General features: G+C 40.1%; 1 protein-coding gene across 1 annotated transcript in view; it reads left to right on the top strand.

The window, feature by feature from the left end:
* SMS (spermine synthase) overlaps window positions 1-21,108 on the top strand; it is a 128,374-nt gene extending 107,266 nt beyond the window's left edge. The window contains exons 10-11 of the mRNA XM_063450271.1: window positions 16,456-16,571; window positions 20,527-21,108. Of these exons, the coding sequence (XP_063306341.1) occupies window positions 16,456-16,571; window positions 20,527-20,566 (156 nt within the window). The 3' untranslated portion in view covers window positions 20,567-21,108. The remainder of the gene's footprint in view (window positions 1-16,455; window positions 16,572-20,526) is intronic.
* Window positions 21,109-21,402: the final 294 nt, after the last annotated feature.

Genomic DNA, 21,402 nt, shown 5'->3' on the forward strand with positions numbered 1-21,402 from the left:
TTGGTCGATGTAATTTGCCCTTAGGCCCATAGTAAGAATAGAATCCAATTGATGCTGAATTTGCACCGTGGGATCTCCTGATAAAGCCTGTTAAGTATTAATATAATTCAATTGACTTCTGATATCATTTGCATTCTGTTGGTAGTCCATTATGACGATACCGCCCCCCTTATCGGCAGGACGTATCACTATTGTATCACTATATATGTTTAAGGCCAGAGGCCTGTAATTGTGGGAGAAGTTAGCGTACCTTTAAAAACCCCTTTCCTCCCTCTTACTTGGACCGCACGCCACCAATGTCATCAAAGCAGCCATCTATATAGCCTTTTACGTTTTTTTACATAAGTAGTTTGCCATGGTAACCCTGACAGATACACATCTTTGTCTAAAGATAAAAAACATCAAGAAAGTTAATGGTCAACCTCCAGAAAAAACGACACCTGACCGACCACCCCGCATGAACCACTTAACACACAGAGATACCCGGGACCACAAAACATGGCCTGAACCCCAGACGCACAGATGAAGTTACCCAAACCCCAAACAAATGCTACCACCAGGGGGGAGGAGGTGATCGGAGGGGGAACACAAGGTTGACGAATGGACAGTGTACTGGGGGCACACATTAACCCACAGAGGAGCCAGCTGCCTACACGGAGGTGGTGGCTAGCACCCTCCGAGAGTCTGACCCCCATAGATCACATACTTAGACATACTCAGACACCCGCCCCAAAGCTACGGGGCAAAACCATACGAAAAAGGGACCTGGAGGCACCAGAGGGACGCGTGGTATACGGAACAGGGCTACAGACACACGAAGTATAAAAGAATAAAGGCAGGCAACAAACCTGCCCGGGATGCTCCGAACACCCCTTCCCTTAGAAAACACGTAATAGGTAACTCTACCCCTGATAAAGCAGTCAGTGTACAAGTTAAGCTTGGATAGAGTACCAAGCGATAATCTATCTAGCTCAGACAATGAGTCGGGAGTACCGGACTGTACTTTGTACACATTACTTTGGACACATTATAACGACATAAGTGACGGTATGTGCCCTTACACAACGACCAAACGAGCATATTCCACACGTCCTAGGACATAACACACCGAAAAGACACCCCGATTGCATGCCCAAACAACCTAGTGGGGTGTATTAACGACTATACTGACCCAGACGCTACCAGTAGGCCAAAATACTGATCCGATGATTCACACAACGGGGTAACCCTGATAGCCTAAAGCAAAAGAGATAGAAGTAGTAAGGCGATTGTACCCCTCAATAGTAAGAGGTATCTCAGTTCACTAAGAGTTACGTATGAGAAGAACAGCCAACTCATCTCAAATCAACAGCACATGGAGAGACAAAACAATATAAAAACAGCCAGGTGCAAACCATATAAGCACTCCCTCAAGTGCTTTAAATATTCAAATGTATATAGGATATAGAATGCACACCATAACAATCTCAAAAAAATATTTAAATTTTATTATGTACAAAAAAGTACCAGAATGTAAACATAGAAGAAAAAATAAATATAAACAAAGTAACAGAAGTAAAGGCAGATACAATAAAATAATAGTAATAAATTACCACAAAAATCCTTACAAGCCTCAGACAGAAACACGAGTCACCAAACCCCCCCATAGTTTCGGCACCAACTGGCTGCCTTTATCAAGGCACCCTTGATAAAGGCAGCCAGTTGGTGCCGAAACGTTGGGGGGGTTTGGTGACTCGTGTTTCTGTCTGAGGCTTGTAAGGATTTTTGTGGTAATTTATTACTATTATTTTATTGTATCTGCCTTTACTTCTGTTACTTTGTTTATATTTATTTTTTCTTCTATGTTTACATTCTGGTACTTTTTTGTACATAATAAAATTTAAATATTTTTTTGAGATTGTTATGGTGTGCATTCTATATCCTATATACATAAGAACAGCCAACTCAAACACCCGCTACCTGACATAACCACATTTAGACTCAAAGAGTGCCATAACTGTATACCATCATCCGAGGAGAACCCATGTACTATTGTATAACTTTAGCCATATGCCAAGGTATTTTTGTTATGTTATGAAAAATCATTAAAAACAAATTAATACAAAAAAAGAAAGTTAATGGTCATTACACAATATATCATTCCAAGTCTAACATAAACTAGCCAGCCTGTAGAAATTCCTTTGTACTCTACCGTGAATAATTGGTGCCCTGTAAAAGTCCTAGACTTATTACGACACACCGAATTCACCCCTGCTCACACTACAAGGTTATTCTCTTACCATCTCTAAATTTATGTTTTACGTTAGGACTCTGTGCCTAAGACTGGATCTCAATCCTGCCTCAGCAGCAATACACCAGTTCACATTATTAAAAGGCTAGGATGCTGGACATCTTTAGTGTATAAAATGTATATTCTTCAACCTGAAAAAGAGTTGAGGAAAGTCTTCATGAATCTTGTTCTATAAGTTATGTGTAATAGAGTGTGTTTTATTGCATCCTTTTTGCCCTCTTTTATTTACAGGCCTAACCGTACGTCGGTTTTGGCACACCACTACTGACTTGCAACTTTTATGTTGCCGACCACAAGTTTAAGGCCAGAGTCCTGTATTTGAGGGAGGAGTTAGCGTATCTTTAAAAAATCCTTTCCTCCCTCTTACCTGTGCGGTGCCACACAGGTTATCCCACCCACATCTCCCCTTTTCCTTTTAATTTTACAGTTCCTTTTTAATTTTACATCCTGGTAGGCCCACTTTTTTATTTACAGGTCTAGCCATACGTCTGTTTTGGCACACCACTACCGACTTGCACCATAACCAGTGTTATAACATTGTTTTTATGTTGCATATTTATTTTATGTGTGTAAGTGCATAGGGAGAACATTCAAGGAACTTTGAAGATGAACAAAACATTTTGTTTTGGTATTGCAGCATAATGTTACAGTTCACCCTTCTGGACTTATCCCGGGTCCTTACAATTCCCTACGAGTGCTTTCCTTATGCACTATTATGTATTAGCCTGAGATTTGCATATCAACTTCCATTAGCCATTGATACCATCATAAATGTGCTCTTTTTCCTTTTTTCTATTCACTCTTTTCACCATTACATTTGCCATTCTGTTCTATCACAGTATACTGTGTACATTTTGTTCTACACAGTATATTGCATCACTGTATACTGCATAGTCTCTTATTTATCATTTACCCCCCAAAACAATTATCTGCTTCCTCTTATGAACTCCTTAAATAGCTTTTCTCCATTAACACATTACTTTGACTCTATTATCTCCATGATATTAAATCCCTAATTTAAAAGGACACACACACAGGTTTATTTATTAAATGTAGAATTCTGTCCAGGTGGGGTAAATTACCAGATCTGCTATTCTCCGTAAAGCCAAAATATGGTAATTCTAGCCAAGGGAACACTGTTTCATCAGTTCCATTTGGCTTAGAATATTTTTCACATGTGAATACTAAATGAAATACTGTGAGTGGATACCAGATTTGTATTGGGTCTGGAACGGAGACAGACAATCCGGTAATCCGGTAAATAAGTGCACATGTGCTTTGCGAGTGGATGTTTGGCTTCTAGCCAGTGCTCGGTAGCTAGGTGCCACTGAGAAAATAATTATAATGCATAGTGGAGTTCAGTGACTCAATGTAATTATAGGGAAGATAAAATCCTCCTATGTGCCCCCACTGAACATGCTGCAAGTGGGAACATATCTACTAAATGAAGAGCAGCCCTGGGCAATGGGTATTAGAAAAAGGTGGGGCATGTTCATGGTTTTTATCTCTCCACCAAAGTTTTTTTTTTTGAATTCTTTATTTTTGCCATGAAAGAATAATATATCCGCAGTGCAACGGCTTATGCAAAAGCCAAACATGTTTAATTTAACAGTATTTTAGTGATACAGAAAAGGAATAAGATATGCAGATACAGTGGTATATAACTTGGTTGTAATATGTCATGGATTTCTTGGGTGCATTATTTTATTTATGCTGTTTTTAGCGAGGGTTGTAACATATGAGGATACCATTCATAGTAGGTAATTGTCAGGGTACCTGTAGTCTCTACCTCTGAGAGGGGTAGAGACTTAGACGTTTCTCCTTCCAGAAGGTCTGTTTCTCCCGTTCCTCGCGGTTCCCTCGGTCGTTTACACGCCGGCCGCGGGGGAGCTACTTCCTTTTATGACGCGACGCTCAATAGCCGACGTCATGACGCTAATCCAGTCCAACCTGCCACTCAAGTCCGGAACACGAATCAGGACTCGTCGGAGGCGTGATTACTCTCTAGAGCCAGGGTATTTAATGGAGCTTTCCGCATTTGCTCATTGCCCTGTCGTGGTTCTAGCCAGTCTAGTCACACAGTGCTCTTGTATCCTGATTGTCTTTTGGTTCTGACCCGGCTTTGTTATTACTCTCCTGCTTCTCTGTTATCCTTTGACCTCGGCTTGTCTCTCGCTTACCTGTCTTCTCGTTCCCTCGACCTCGGCTTGCCTCTGACCATTCTATACGTAGTTCTTACGTTAAGTCCGGCCATTCTAAGGTCCGGTATACGTATCTCTCTACTCTTTGTACTCTGCGTGTTGGATCCCTGTCCCGATCCTGACATTACGACAGGGCCAATGGATCCTGCAGGTACAAACAGTCAGCTTGGTTCTTCTGATCCTAGGTTTGACGCCATGGAACACAGAATGGATCAGATGGCACTAGCGCTACAGGCGTTGTTATCTCGTCCTAATAATCCACCAGAGGAGATGCGTAATACTTCTATTTCTCCTGTGGGTTCAGGTCTAGAGGTAGCTACTGTAGGGGCTTCTTCCCGAATTACCCCACCTGTACGTTATGCTGGATCTCCTGAGAGGTGTCGTGGTTTTTTAAACCAAATAAGTATCCACTTCGAATTACAACCCCGCTCCTATCCTACAGATAGAGCGAAAGTGGGATTTATTATCACCTTACTCGTTGAGAAAGCTCTGAGATGGGCTAATCCGTTGTGGGAGAATGATAATCCATTAGTATACAATTATAATGCCTTTGTAGCTGCTTTTAAAAGAACTTTTGACCCTCCTGGCAGAAAGGTCAATGCAGCTAGATTACTGTTGCGCCTTAGACAGGATAACCAAACACTTGTGGATTACGCACTAGAGTTCAGGTCTTTGGCGGCAGAGGTTAAGTGGAATGAACAGGCTTATATAGACGTGTTTCTAAACGGACTATCTGATGTAATACTTGACGAGGTAGCTACTAGAGAGCTTCCTGAGAATTTGGAGGATTTAATTTCGTTTATCTCTCGCATTGATGAACGTCTAAGAGAAAGGCAGAACACTCGAGATAGAACCTGTAGATCTTCTTTTAGACTAGCTCCATCTTTTCAAAGTCCTGAGGCCAAAACACCACTTTTTCCAGAACCTATGCAGATAGGCCATACTCGTCTCTCAGAAGAGGAGAGACAGTACAGGAGAAGGGAGGGATTGTGTATGTACTGTGGAGTCAGAGGTCACTTACGTTTGAATTGTCCCAATCGCCCGGGAAACGCTCGCACCTAAGTTTCTCTAGAGGACAGGCCTTGGGTGTTTCTATTTTGTCCTCTCCTCATAATTACAAAGATCACAGGCTTCTATTACCCGTTTCCTTAACTTGGGAGAAGGGAACTCTAGAGACTATGGCATTGATAGACTCTGGAGCTGCTGAAAGCTTTATCGACCAAGTTTTTGTCACCAAACACGCTATCCCATCCCAGTTAAGGGACACACCCTTGGCCGTTGAGGCCATAGATGGTAGACCTTTAGTTGAGCCTGTGATTTTTCGTGAAACCATACCTCTTAATTTAACTACTAGTATCCTACACGAGGAGGAGACATCTCTATTACTCATTTCATCTCCTTCTGTTCCCATAGTCCTGGGATACTCCTGGCTTAAGAGACATAATCCTATTATTGATTGGGAATTAGGGGAGATAGTCTCATGGGGCCAGAATTGTCAGGAGAAGTGTTTAAAGAGAGTGTCACCGCTTTGCACAGTTAACAAACCTACTAATTCTACCGACTCTACAGAAGTACAAATACCGTCCTTGTACCTGGACTTAAGGTCGGTATTTGACAAAAGAAAAGCCGATACTTTACCTCCACATAGGTCCTTTGACTGTAAGATTAATTTACTTCCTGGTACTATGCCTCCTAGGGGTCATGTATACCCTTTGTCTACGAAAGAGAATTTAGTTCTAGAGGAGTATATTCGTGAAAACCTAGACAAGGGATTCATTAGGAGGTCCTCCTCCCCTGCTGGGGCTGGATTTTTTTTTTGTTAAAAAGAAGGATGGTACTTTGAGACCTTGCATTGACTACCGAGGTTTGAATAAAATTACCATTAGAAACGCCTATCCGATTCCCTTGATCACTGAGCTCTTTGATCGATTAAAGGGTTCCAAGATCTTCACTAAGTTAGATCTCAGAGGGGCATATAACTTGGTCAGAATTCAGCAGGGACACGAGTGGATGACTGCGTTCAATACTCGTTATGGGCACTATGAGTATACAGTAATGCCCTTTGGTCTCTGTAATGCACCGGCAGTATTTCAGGACCTAATTAATGAAGTTCTCAGGGAATTTCAACATGACTGTGTTATTGTATACCTCGATGATATACTTATACATTCTAGAGAAATTGAGACTCACCACGGACAGGTCAGAAGGGTTTTGCACAAACTCCTTCAACACGGCTTGTACTGTAAATTGGAGAAATGTAGCTTTGACCAATCCCAGACAAACTTTCTTGGTTACGTAATTTCTGGGGAGGGGTTTAAGATGGATCCGGAGAAACTCCAGTCCATTTTGGATTGGCCTTTACCTAAGGGTCTCAAGGCCATTCAGAGGTTTATTGGTTTCTCCAATTACTATAGACGTTTCATTAAGGGATACTCTTCAATTATTGCTCCTATCACCAATATGACCAGACAGGGGGCTGACACTAAGAATTGGTCTACTGAAGCACTCCTTGCTTTCAAGACTCTCAAAGAACTGTTTGCTTCCGCACCAATTTTAGTTCACCCTGATACTACTCTGCCCTTCCTACTCGAAGTTGACGCTTCTGAGACGGGGATAGGTGCTATCCTGTCCCAAAGGTTAGGTGTGGATAAACCATTACATCCATGTGGGTATTTTTCCAAAAAATTGTCCGGTACTGAGAGCAGATATGACATTGGTGACAGGGAACTTCTAGCGGTTATCATGGCCTTAAAGGAGTGGAGACATTTATTGGAAGGGACCTTGCATCCTGTTACTATCTTAACGGATCATAAGAACTTGTCCTATATTGGGGAGGCTAAGCGATTATCCTCAAGGCCGGCTCGTTGGTCTATATTTCTCACTCACTTCAATTACATACTCACATATAGACCTGGTTCTAAGAATTCTAAAGCCGATGCCTTGTCTCGTCAATATGAACCTTCTGCTGTATCGGAGCCGGTTTTGTCTTCTATAGTACCCAAGTGTAATATTATCGCTAACACAACTCTCAAAATCCATTCTCCGCTGCTTGCCAAGATCATGAAGTTGCAGCATCTGGCACCTAGACAGACTCCTGCGTCAAGACACTTCGTTCCTCCTGAACTCCAACTGGAGCTCTTACAGTGTATTCACGAGAGTAAGGTAGCTGGTCATCCGGGCATTCGCAAAACATATTGATCTCTAAGGATTTCTGGCGGCCTTCTTTACGGAGGGATGTTAAGGATTTCATCGGAGCTTGTGAGGTCTGTACTAAGACCAAACTACCTCATTCGCTTCCATATGGTCTTTTACATTCCTTGGAGATTCCAGACAAACCTTGGACCTGTTTGGCTATGGACTTTATTGTAGATTTGCCTGCTTCTAAAAGACAGACTGTTATCCTCACGGTGGTTGATAGGTTTACCAAGATGGCACATTTCGTACCTTTACCTAAACTTCCGACTTCTCCTGAATTGGCGGAGATATTTGCAAGAGAAATTTTTCGCTTACATGGGATTCCTTCTGAAATTACTTCTGATAGAGGCTCCCAATTTGTTTCACGTTTCTGGAGATCATTCTGTTCTCAACTAGGCATCAAATTGAATTTTTCTTCTGCCTATCATCCTCAGTCTAACGGAGCTGCTGAACGTACCAATCAAAAAATTGAGCAATATCTGCGTTGTTTTGTTTCTGAACACCAGGACGATTGGGTTGGTCTGATTCCTTGGGCAGAGTTCGCACATAATAATCTCGTTTGCGATTCAACTCACTCTAGCCCTTTTTTCATGAATTATGGCTTTCATCCTTCCATTCTTCCTTCGGTCCCCTCTTCCCAGGGGTTACCGTCGGTTGATGTTCATGTTGCCAATCTGAGGAAATTGTGGGATCAGACTCGACAAATTCTCCTACATAATTCCTTACTGTACAAAAAACACGCTGATAAACGCAGAAGGGCGGCTCCAAGTTTTGTGCCTGGGGATAGGGTATGGTTGAGCACTAGAAACATTTGTTTGAAGGTACCTTCTATGAAATTCGCTCCTCGCTACATTGGGCCCTACAGGATTCTGACTCGAATTAATCCAGTTGCGTATCGCTTAGCGCTTCCTCCTGCTTTGCGTATCCCTAATTCTTTTCATGTTTCATTGCTGAAACCGTTAATCTGTAACAGATTCTCCTCCAAGGTCTCATCTCCTCACTCTGTTCAGGTTGAGGGCCAGGAGGAGTACGAGATCAACTCCATCGTCGATTCTCGTATCTCCCGCGGGAGGGTTCAATACCTGGTGGACTGGAAAGGATATGGTCCTGAGGAGAGGACTTGGTTACCTCAGGAGGATGTCCATGCTCCTCGTCTTCGCAGGGCTTTTCACTCCCGCTTTCCGTCTCGTCCCGGTTCCTTCCGCCCGGTGGGCGTTTCTGAGAGGGGGGGTACTGTCAGGGTACCTGTAGTCTCTACCTCTGAGAGGGGTAGAGACTTAGACGTTTCTCCTTCCAGAAGGTCTGTTTCTCCCGTTCCTCGCGGTTCCCTCGGTCGTTTACACGCCGGCCGCGAGGGAGCTACTTCCTTTTATGACGCGACGCTCAATAGCCGACGTCATGACGCTAATCCAGTCCGACCTGCCACTCAAGTCCGGAACACGAATCAGGACTCGTCGGAAGCGTGATTACTCTCTAGAGCCAGGGTATTTAATGGAGCTTTCCGCATTTGCTCATTGCCCTGTCGTGGTTCTAGCCAGTCTAGTCACACAGTGCTCTTGTATCCTGATTGTCTTTTGGTTCTGACCCGGCTTTGTTATTACTCTCCTGCTTCTCTGTTATCCTTTGACCTCGGCTTGTTTCTCGCTTACCTGTCTTCTCGTTCCCTCGACCTCGGCTTGCCTCTGACCATTCTATACGTAGTTCTTACGTTAAGTCCGGCCATTCTAAGGTCCGGTATACGTATCTCTCTACTCTTTGTACTCTGCGTGTTGGATCCCTGTCCCGATCCTGACAGTAATGTGGCAGTGCGCGTGAGCTAAAACTGTGCGCTGTTAAAGGAACTTTGTGGTCAGGTAACCTTGCATTGGTATACTATTCGTGTATAAGGTTTGGGGAGTCCCAAAATTGGTGGCCATTAGCATGTTGGTCACGTCCCAAGCTGTGCCAAAGTCGTATATGAGTAAGGGTTCGATTTTGGCTCTCACCTTATAAAGGTTGGTCTTTTGTTGTTTCTGGGATGTGTGTTTCATTACAAGTTGGTTGAAATAATCAATGAGTAGTTTCCTCCCATTGAGAGTGGGAGGGAGGTAAGTAGAGGTGACAGGAAAGTAACAGGAGGATAAAACAGAAGAGGTACAGAGAGAGTTACCAGGTAAGGAAATAGTTTTGGGTTACAAGCGGAGCCGGCCGCAAGCATGGCAGCGGAGGGGCAAGGGGCCGGTCCCGTGGTGCTCCCCGGGCGCCTAGGTAGTGTTTAAGTGATGCGTCAGGGTTTTAAGTCCCCCCCACGCGGTTTTTATTTTTTTAAACGGACTAGCCACAACACACTTAACCCTCGTGTTGCTTTGATAAAATTATGGTCCAGACCCTGTCAGTTGTCCAGCAGCATCATGGGTGGGTTGCAATGCAGAAAATATTTTGGCTCATGTTCACATCTCTTCTTCAAATCCACACATCCATACAGATATGGATTATTTTTGCAAATTCGGATGGGGTGCATCGGAGTGTATGGCACAGTCCTCCCAATTTATCGTCAAACAAAACAATGGCGCTTTCTGTTGCCCCAAATTAATTTTATCTAAATTATACATGAAAATGATCTTCTGTCACTGTAATAGCAATGAGAAAGAACTTTGCTGATGGCCATATGTCGCATTATCAGTCAGTGGTTCATTATAAAAAATGTGCTTACAGACTTTTTCTACCGGTAAATTACATTAAAAAAAAATCTATTTATTTTCTCATGCTTCCTGTTTATTGTATAAAGCATGATTGTAATTACTAATCCAAATCGTGATTCTCTGTTACCTTTTAATAGGCAGTAAAGTACTTTAATTTCAACTATGAGAAGAATTTCCAAACATATATAATGCAACCGGAAAACAGTGCTGTAATTAGAGGACTGTGTTCTGTCAGCCCTAATCTAGGATAATGTGTATATAACCATGCGTTTATAAATATATACAGACAGGAGAGCTAAGAAGACTCTCTTTAATATTAGGTGTGCTGTGTTTTTACTAAATAAGCAATCCAGAATACTGCAATTTAACATTTGATTCAAATGAGAAGCAGTTAGCTTTATAAGCTATTTTTGTTTAAAGGGTCACTATAGGGTCAGTAACACAAACATGTATTCCTGACCCTACAGGGTTAAAACCACCATCTAGCCCCCCTGGTCCCCTCGTGCCTCCCTACAAATAGTAAAATATGACTTTTATTCAAGTTTGTAGCTGCTTAGTTTGTCCCTGTTTCCTTTAGACCTTCCCACTGCCTGCTGACATCAGCAGAATTGGTAGCCTGGTCCAATCACAATTCTTCCACATAGAATTGGCTGAGACTGACAAGGAGGCAGATCAGGGGCAGAGACAGCAAAATTCAAACACAGCCCTGGCCAATCATAATCTCCTCATAGAGATTAATTGAATCAATGAATCTCAATCGGGAAAGTTCAGTGTCTGCATGCAGAGGGTGGAGACACTGAATTTATGGATGCATTTTAGGCAGTCATGACCCAGGAAGGATCTCTAACATTCATCTGAAAAGTGGCCAGTGAAGTTACCCCTAAGCTGTAATGTAAACACTGCATTTTCTCTGAAAAGACAGTGTTTACAGCAAAAAGCTTGAAGGTAATGATTCTACTCACCAGAACACATTCAATAAGCTGTAGTTGTTCTGGTGACTATAGTGTCCCTTTAAATATTGGATGGGTAGCTAAGACATATGTACTATGTGTCAAAAAATATGTGGACATTTGACCATTACTTCTGTATGAACTTGTTGGTCATCCTATTACAAAACCATGGACATTAATATGGAGTTGGATCTTTTCCACTTTTCTCGGAAGGATTTCAACAAGTTTTTGGATTGTAGAAGTTGTGCCCATTCAGCTAAAATTTTTGAGGTCAGGCTTTCATTGGATGAGAAGGTCTGATTTGCAGTTGGCATTCCAAATTATCCCAGAGGTGGTCTGTGGGCTTGAGGCCAGGGCTCTGAGCAGAACACTTAAGTTCCTCCACACTAAACTTGTTAAACCATGTCTTCATGGATCAAGCTTGGTGCACATGGGCACAGTCATGTTGGAATAAGAAAGTGCCTTTCCTAAACCGTTGCCACGAAGTTGGAATCAACCAGTTTGTCTAGAATTTCTTTGTATTCTGTAGCAAGATTACACTTACTGGAACTAAGGTCCTATCCCAAACCTTGAAAAATTACAGTACACTACAGTACATTACAGTAGACACCACGCAATCAAAAAATAGATCAATACAATGTATCACTTATGGGTATTTGTAGGGATGCAGTTTTCTTAAAAATGCCCCAGAATCTAAAAATACCCCTATACTAGGTCCAGTTACTGAGGTTTGGAATCTATTATAGTAGCCTGCATAAAATCTACATAGTATTATTCAGTGTCTTCAGAGCCTGCACTAATCTCTCTAGAATGCATCCAGTTTGTCTGGCTTTCAAAGAAGGCTGCACTGTAGGGGAAGAAAGAGCAGAGGCTACCACATACAACCCCTCTGCAGAGAAGCAGAGGGACAAAATGGAACCCTGCCAGAAGAAAACTGAGAAAAACTCTTTACTCTGCAGGATAAAAAACACCAATGAAACAAAGGAGATGGTAAGTAACATACCAGTCGAAAATCCTAGATTTTTTAAAACCAGTGGCAGAACTATCGCCAGTGCAGCTGCACTGGAACCCTCAAGTAGGAGGGGTCATTGTGAGACCCCCTTACACTTTTGGGCACTCAATTGTGTCACTAATAAGGGGCCCAGTCAGGCTGTGCGGCCCTTTACCAGCACGACCAGGCCCCTGTCAGACGTTGCTGGGAGGAAGTGAGTTCAAGTCACTTCCTCCCAGCTAGCAGAGAGTGTAGTGCAGGATGGCTGGGAGAATGCAGAGAGGATGGAAAGAGGAAGAAGCACATCCCCAGCTTCCCATCAGCCTCAGACCACAGGACCCCATGAAGCCACCCTCCTGCACCCAAATGTATGGCAATCCCAGGCACCAGGGCAAAATTTCTAGTTGCCCTTGACAACCTGGCACCTGGGATTTGTCGAGCCCTGATGTACACTGTTGCTATGAACTTTGCTTTAGCATATGAGTGCAGACCAGAAAAACAGAGAACAAGACTAGGTAAGTGCTCATAAAAGGTTGGCTGTTTACCAAGGAATGATGCCAAGGGACTCCTTGAAACATGCCGACTACAATTTACCATTAAGTGCATAGATATAGTGGTTCCAGCACTCAAAATAGCCATTCAAAAGATATAAAACAAGTTTCTATATGGGAACAGCAGGACAGCATTGCTGGCTAATGAATAAATGCCGTTATCTCAAGAGACAGGATAATGAAGGCATGTGTTTGAAAGTAGCTAAAACTGTTAAAGGGAAGTATAAAAGGTGTCCTTAAATAAATGGATTGTGCACAACAGGTGTTCAGTTGGTGGACTACAGTTCACATAATTTTTTGCCAGCCAATGGCCATCTGACTGACACAGAGTTATAGGAGCTGCATGCCATTGATAAACAGCTGAAGGGAGCAATATTGAACAAGGAACTGCTTCAGTATATTGCTAAGAGAGCACAGACATACGTCAAGCTTTTAACTATATATTGCTTAAGCAGAATTAGCCGGACCACCCCACACAGCTATGTCAGCTAATAACATAGAATTCTGTACAAATGCTCTTTTCAGCAGAAAAATAATGTCCTTGTGTGGAAATCTATGGTCAGCAATCGCGCCAGAAAAAAAAAACATGGCAAAACTCTTCAAATGTTTTATTTTTTTTTGCTTTTGAATGCCAGCTGGATGAAACTATTTTATTGTCCATCTATGCAGCATTCACATGATTAAATATACGTGATGAGTTGGAATAATTTACATGAAATGGCTCAGACAGGAATGTTCCCCGGGTTCTCCTGACAGTACATTAAGTTGTTTTCCTCGTAACATGTATCTGCAATTGCTCAATAACAGGCATAGGATCAAATTATAGAGCAGCCAGGATGTTTTTGTTTTTTTATTTATTTATTTTTAACATTGTCTGTGTACACCATATAATTTAGAATGTGTTTAGAATGCATTTAAAGTCGAGCTGTCACTTCTCTCTATATATGTTATGTTTATCGTGGTAATTCTTTTACACAGAATTCACAGGTTGATGAATTTTTATAGTTTCTGTGCATTCAGTGACACTCTAGATGTTCGGTATTTGGTTGCATCAGGCGGATATACAGACTGCTTGCAAGGTATTCCATTGCAGTATTGCCAAATCTAGATATTGAGAAACCTTGTGATCTCTGGAGAAAATAACTACATGTTTATTATTTAATTGAGCTGTTATGATTTCTCTAATTGATGACCAGGATTGATGATCTCAGCTGGGGAGGTGGGGCGGCCGTGCAGAGGTCGGCACGCTAGGGGAAATCAGGTAAGTAAATAGCTTTTTTTTTTTCATTTCGGGGTGTCGGTCATCCAATTAGTTTTTTGGACACAATAGTGTTAGGAACGCATTTGCATTTCAGTATAGTGTTCCTTCATTTTTTGGAAGATATAGGAAAAATATTGCATGGAGTAAATTAAAGGTTTGAAGCTAAACCTTTGCAAAATTTTATATGCTTAGACTACAAATTTAAATAGTAATGACAAAATCCAAAATTGATACACAAAAGTAATTTTTTAGAATAGAATGTAATCCCCCTCCCCAAGATATTTAAATAAAACCATTTTGAGACTTTTCATTTAATCATTTTGTTACAGGCTCCTGTCAAATCTGCAAATAATATTGTGTTTTTTTTGCACACAAATCGGGAATGTTAAAGACTGCATTACTGTGAGTAACATAAAAGTGTCACAAAACCTGTGCCTCGCGTCATAGGCAATCACAGAAATTGTCTCTTCTGTGTTTTGATGCACACCCACCTGTCCATAGCTTCCTGGTGCCTCATTATGACATCATATATGGCATGGAACCCTTCCATTGGTTCACTTTTATAATGCCAGTCTATGTGGAGCTTTTTGATGATGTATACTCACGCCGCTTCCATCCTGCTCCATGCTGCCTCAGCCGTCCGGCTCCATCCTCCTCAGTGCGGCTGGCTCCATCCTCCTCAAGGCAGCCGGCTCCAATATTCCCCGCGGAGCTCTCAAATCCCAGACGCCAGGGCAAAATTTCTAGTCGCCATGGCAACCTGACGCATTGGATTTGTTAAGCCCTGCTGTATTATACTCCATTCTGTGTACTGTATAGGTATCCCTGTATAGTGCTTTGCTTTGATTATTGTATGGATGTCTCTATATTATACCTAGCTCTGAGTATTGTATGGGTAATTCTGTATTGAATGGGGACTACCATTAGGGGTTAAGTACAGAAGTTAAGCGGATTGATCACACCGATCAGAAGATAATGACCACAGAGTTAAAAAAAAATTCACATAAAGCGTTCATGATAATTACTTCACTAAAGCATAATGTATATTTGCACTGAGATTTACATTATGCTCTTTGTAAATTGGCAGCCAGTGACTAAACCTGGGGTCTAGTTGTGATTGCAACAGGCAGTGTGGGTCAGTCCTCCATTTAATCATGGCTGCCTGGCAGGGAGTGACATCAGATCACTTCCTCCAAGCATTCGTCAAGGGGAATCCACACAGAAGGAAAGCAACTAGCAGCAACAGCCGCAGCCCTAGCCCTCTACCTGGCCAGCCTAGTTTCCATAAGCTAAATGCAGGGTGGCTTAATAATCTCAGTGTGTATGTGCCACAGTGTGCATGTCTTGCATTGTGATTGTATATGTGTGTGTTTAGCATTGTATGTGTGTGTGTAACTGTCAGTTTTTTTTGTTTTTTTTTTACTAATGTGGGAATTATGGGGAATTCAAAGTTAATTCACATTGTAGTTCAAATTAAAGGCCAAAGTAGCCAAACTGGAAACGTAGTTAACTTGGAGATATTTTCTAATTCAGCTAATTTGGCCTTATATTTGAATTCCCAACAATTTTCATGTTAGTAAATAACCCTGTGTGTATTGGAGTGTTTATCTGTGTATGAATCCAATGAATTTGTTTCTGGAATGCATATTTGAGTGGGTCTTTGAGTGTCTCTGTCTGAGAACAAACACATGAATGCACACAACCCTACAAGTAGCTTGCCGCACACACAAATACTACAAACAGCCCACACGTAATCACATAGCTTCACACGCATTCCTCCACACTCAACACAACTGACAACCTACATACACACACTCAAAACCCCTCAAGCTGCCTAACCACACATACACACAACACCACACACAATACTGCATGCAGTCCACAAATCTACTTAACAATACAAACTGCTCAACCACATACACAACCTGCATACACTGGCATAAAAGCAGCCACAGCAACACACATATATTACAAAAGGAGAACAGTGCAACATACACACGTGTAAAAACAAAAAAAATAAAATAGAACCAACATGCCAAGGAAATTCAAAGTCTTGTTTTAACACAGTGTTGCTTAAAGGGCTGTCTACCCCTGGACTAGACCCTGAGCTAGCCATATAGCTAAGACTTTTTCATATAGTGTTGCAGTGCTGCAAGTGTTAACGTTTTCCAATAGCAGTGGAATTATCTAATACTTAGCTTGATCTAACAGACAGCCTTTGTGAAGAATGACAGCTTGCTATTTTGCTGTAAAGCCTACATAAGACCATAATTTACAATACTTGTCAATAAGATTATAATTCACCTTTCCTTTCCTCTTTTACTTCCTCCCACAGGGAAACTGTGTAAACCTGACTGAGGCTTTGACACTATATGAAGAACAGCTGAATATGCTTTATTGCCCTGTGGAATTTTCTAAGGAGATAGTGTGCGTTCCCTCCTACATGGAATTGTATCCTTTGTAAATGTAAACTCCGATATAGAAATATGACTTTTTACCAGTGTGTATTTTGCTTGGTAGATGAAGTGCATGGGGTGTAATTTATCTCATAGTTCAAAAAAGGTTTGTGAGAAGATAAGCTTTGTCCAGACACATCTTTTTATGTAAAAAAAAAATGTTTTTTATTTAAAGTTAACCAATTTGTCTTATTTATCTTCCTATAATTGTGTTAATTGGGTTAATCCACTTAATAGTGAATTGAAAAACCAAATTGCAAATTCAAGGCTGACATAGAAAAGTCATGACGATAGCTGGGTAGGGTCATACTTTTCCCATCTATTTGGGCCTAATACTTTGCAATTCAGGTTTTAAATTGACTGTTTAGAAAAGTTTAAAAATATTAAATCAAGGTCTTAGTTCCCTTGTAACCTGCATTCAGGAACACCAGGGAACTTGTCCTTCGGATATTTCCCTGAGAAGCACTTGCCCTGTGCCCACTGCACTAAAGCCATGTCTGGATGGTCCCACAAATAGTGGCCAGCCGGGAGGCCATCTGATAGACTGGCATGCCTGAAGCGAGGCTAACATGTCCCCTTCAGTAGGTCCAGCCATCTTTATTATATACGTTGGGAGGTATGTATCTGTTAAAAAAGAATGGTCAAACCAGTGGCCGTGTGTGGTTTTAAACTACAGTTTTCTACTGCTTCTGTGCTCAATCTCACATATATAAAAGAAAGAAAAAATGTGATGACTTTATAGACACTCACTTGTTTTACCCACTCAGGTAAAATCAGGTTTGGATGTATGGTATTTATGTGAAATTTAAACCATCACAGATTATTCAGAAAAATGTGTTAAACTTATCTGTATATATTTTGCGGTTCAATGGAATTAAACGGGTAATAGAGGGGTCATCTAACGCTTCTTTAATGCCGACAGTATGGGCATGTCTACTAAACAGTGAGCAGCCAGTGCAAAACGCTATTATATAAATCCGATGGTCTAAGAGAGATCATCTGATTGGCGCAGTGCAGCTTTTTGCCATGCATGCACACAAGCCTCCCTTTTAACACTTGCAGCGGGGGTCCGGTCACCTAAACACATTTGTATTCCTAACGCTATAGTGTTCATTTAATGTTAATCTCATCATTATCTAACATTAAAAAGGGTTATTCACTAACGTGAGAATAAGAAGTGAGTTTCAAATATAAATCATTGCAGATTTAAAGAATTTTTCCAATTCAGTTATTTTGACCTTAAATTTGAAATCCGTGAATAATCCTGTATACGTCTTACGGGTACTTGGGATGTTTCTGAATGTTGAAATATCCCATATATTTTGAGCTAAATAAAACATTGTTTAGATTTAATGTATTAACACCAGCAGCAAAATATGAATCATGACATTGTATATTGCCTGTCCCCAACATATTTGTCAAAAGCTAAAGTTTTGTAATGTCTTAAAGAGGTTCAAATGTGGCATCAAATTAAATAAATTCTTCCTAAAGGCAATTTGTATAATCTTTCCCTAAAGAGAGTAAGATTAAATCAGCATTCATTTTCCCAAGGAAAGTTTCCTGAAGATTATCCGCAGCTGTCAAGTCTATCGAATTGAGACTGACCTACATATTTTACAACACAATTCTGCCAAATGTTTTAGCCCTGGGTCTGGTAAACATGTGTCTGGCAGCATATCTCAAAAAGGTTTTACATATAGATGTATTTTATTCCATATTTATTTTGGGGGGATAGTTAATGTTTCTGTCAACTCCCACCCTCCCCTTTCCTTCTGCTTCATGTTCTATTTCAAACAGAGGTATTTCTTGAGAGAGTATAACAAACACATATATGGACAAGAATCTTCCTGAGTCAATGCTTTTCTATCAGTCGAAATTGGTAGAAAGTGAAGAGTTGGGGTAGTAAAATTTTCATAGTTTTACAAAAGGGCACATGTTGCACATTAGCTTCCACCCTATATAATGGTGGCCTTATAGCCGCTTTGAGTTTTGCATTGGTGCACAAATACCCTGTCTGCTGGAAAAAAGTGACACAAACGTAATCTATGCAAAAACTTTGTTATGGTGTTTGGAATGTCTCTTTATTAAGAAGTATCACAGGAAAATAATAGTACATACTATCAAATGTATAAATAACAATTTGCAGAAAATTATAAAAAATTTGGCCTGCAAATACATAGGCCTCTTAGAATTTATATCATTACTATACTGCAATATGTAACTAAAATGGCTGGTGAAGATTCACTATGTTGCCCAAACTGTGAGGACCTTGGCTTGTTAAAACGTCCCAGGATTTTTATTAGTACGTTTACTTATTTCCTACGTTTACCAAATATGTGTTTGTGTGGGCCAAACAATAAAATGAAATGTAGTAATTCCACACCTCTATTATGGAACGTGTCGCCTCCATCTTGGCTCCCTGTGATTTATTGTAATAAATGTTGCCCTTTTCTGCCATTGAACATAATTAATGGAAGATGAAAAACTTAACAGTGTTTATGTTCTCACTGCAACATATGCCATGGCTGTGCCTGGACTAGAATAAATTGAAGAAACGTTATAAGTCATAGGTGATTTTCAGTGTTTTTATTTCTACTTTCAACTTAAAGCATTGTTCATTTGAAAACATGCTAATTGCTCAATTTAATAGAAGTTATAAAGTGCCTTTTCTTGGTCCTGTAGCTTCCTTCAGTGGGGACTGTAGGGATGAACGAAAACTCTTACTTGTATAAAAAAAAAAAATCGTAAAAACAAGCAGTGTAATAATTTTACTTTAAAAAGCTGTATTTGACACCTGTTCAAAAAGCTGAATATTCCCATTTTGGCTATGTTCCCAGAGCAGCTATTTTCGCAATTTTCCTGGTGATTTCACAATAATTCACAGTTTAGTGACTAACCCTATTTGTCCTACAACCTGAAGTATCCCTTTAAACAAAATTCAGATATTCTTGTATATTGCTAACCTTCACGTTTTTTTTTTTTTTATTTTCAATCTGATTTATTTAAGCGTTTCCTATCTGTAAGTACAAGGACGTGCCAAGGACAAAATGTGGAAAAAGAGATTTATTAAAAAGATTTATTGTATGCACATCGTTTTTCACGGACACATGATTGGATATAGAATTTAAGTTGCGTTTGTGGATCTATTAACTAAATGGAGGGTTGACAGCAAACTGGGCAATGTGTAAGCGACACTGGCAGACTTTTTAATATCAATGGAGCTAAAGATTTATTTAAAATGTTCTCTTTTATCTGAAAGTTTGCAGCAATCAGCTCTAAAATAAATTAAGCAAATATGAATTTATTCAGGGCTTAATTCCATATTGTATTTTTATATTTTGATTACTACCTTCCTGTTAAAGACAGTCAAGAAGCCATTACAAACCTGGGGAAAGCAGAATTGCATGGCAGGATTAACCATTAATTAACCTAAGGAAGATGCCTAGGGCCACAGGTAGACAAGGACCACAGAACCATGATAATGTTTGGCTCCATTCACCATCTTTATTTGAAAAGTAAGGGGGTCCCAAACTATAACCTGCCTATGGTTCTGTGGGATCTTAATCCTTCTTTGAATTGTGATCAGGGAGTGTGGAGAATTTGTGCCAAAATTGGTGAGCAGTAAAAATGGCAAATTAGGACATTGTTTCCAATTCAGCTTGGTCGGCATTGAATTTAAAATTCCCTTGTCCATTCACGAAAATATATGCTTTAGGGGAAAACAATCGTGTTTTTTTAATTATTGCTGATATGTGTCCAATTTGTTTCTACCGTTTCTGTATTTTATTTTTAAATTCTATGTACTATCGAAATACTTAATACAAATGTCTATTTTAATCATTTGGATGTCATCATAGTAATGTTTTGGAGACACAAGCCAAAAATGTTATCTTTTTTCTAAGACCGTCTGTTTATTGTCATTTTTAGTTCTCCTTAACTTCCTCTCCCAGATGGGTGTTTTACACGATTTGGAAGAAAAACAGTCCCTGAGCATTTTGAACAAAATCTTCCACACTGCATGGAGCAGATTAGGCTTGGCACATGCTGCATGGGGGCATTGTGAAAACCTTAAATTATATGCTGTAGATAATTCTAAGAAAAATTATTTACGTTTAAAAAAAACAAAAACAGGTGGTTTGAAAATGACTAATTTGATGAGCTGGTATGTTTATTTTAATATTGTATTGTATTGTGTTTTTTTTGTTTGGATTTTTTTTAGTTTTTTTAGTTTTCTAAAGTCAACTTGGGGATTGGCAGCCTAATTTAAGCTGCTACATGCACTGAACCTAAAGAATGTGATCCTTCCCTTTTGTTTGTTGCTAGATTTTACTGCGGGTCTTTATTTTATGTAATAGAAACCTAAACACTATCCTTAATTTAATCTCCCTATTTCCCAGATCGATGGTTGTGACTATTTGCACTTGGTTTATTATACCTAGAACCTTTGACATTTTAGAATCCTTTATCATATGTTTCCTGTACGGATACACTGGCAATAAAATCCATCAGGAGCACAACTACTATTATTTCAAGTGATTGCAGGCTACAGATATGTTCTGACCTTTTCATTATATATTAAATAAATTCAAAAACACAAAAACAAATAACTCCAAACCTACCATAAAAGTGCAAAAGCAAGTCTACTTTATGAATTGCCTTTTTATGGTAGCCAGTTTAGAGGTAATTATTGGAGACACTTTTTTGCTTTGCAAATTTCAGATCACAAAATGTACTTCTTATGCTTACAAATAATTTTGTAATATTTGCTCTAAATAACTATATATATATATATATATATATATATATATATATATATATATATATAT

The sequence above is a fragment of the Pelobates fuscus genome, chromosome 1, assembly GCF_036172605.1.
Source record: "Pelobates fuscus isolate aPelFus1 chromosome 1, aPelFus1.pri, whole genome shotgun sequence".
In the NCBI taxonomy this organism is placed as follows: Eukaryota; Metazoa; Chordata; class Amphibia; order Anura; family Pelobatidae; genus Pelobates; species Pelobates fuscus.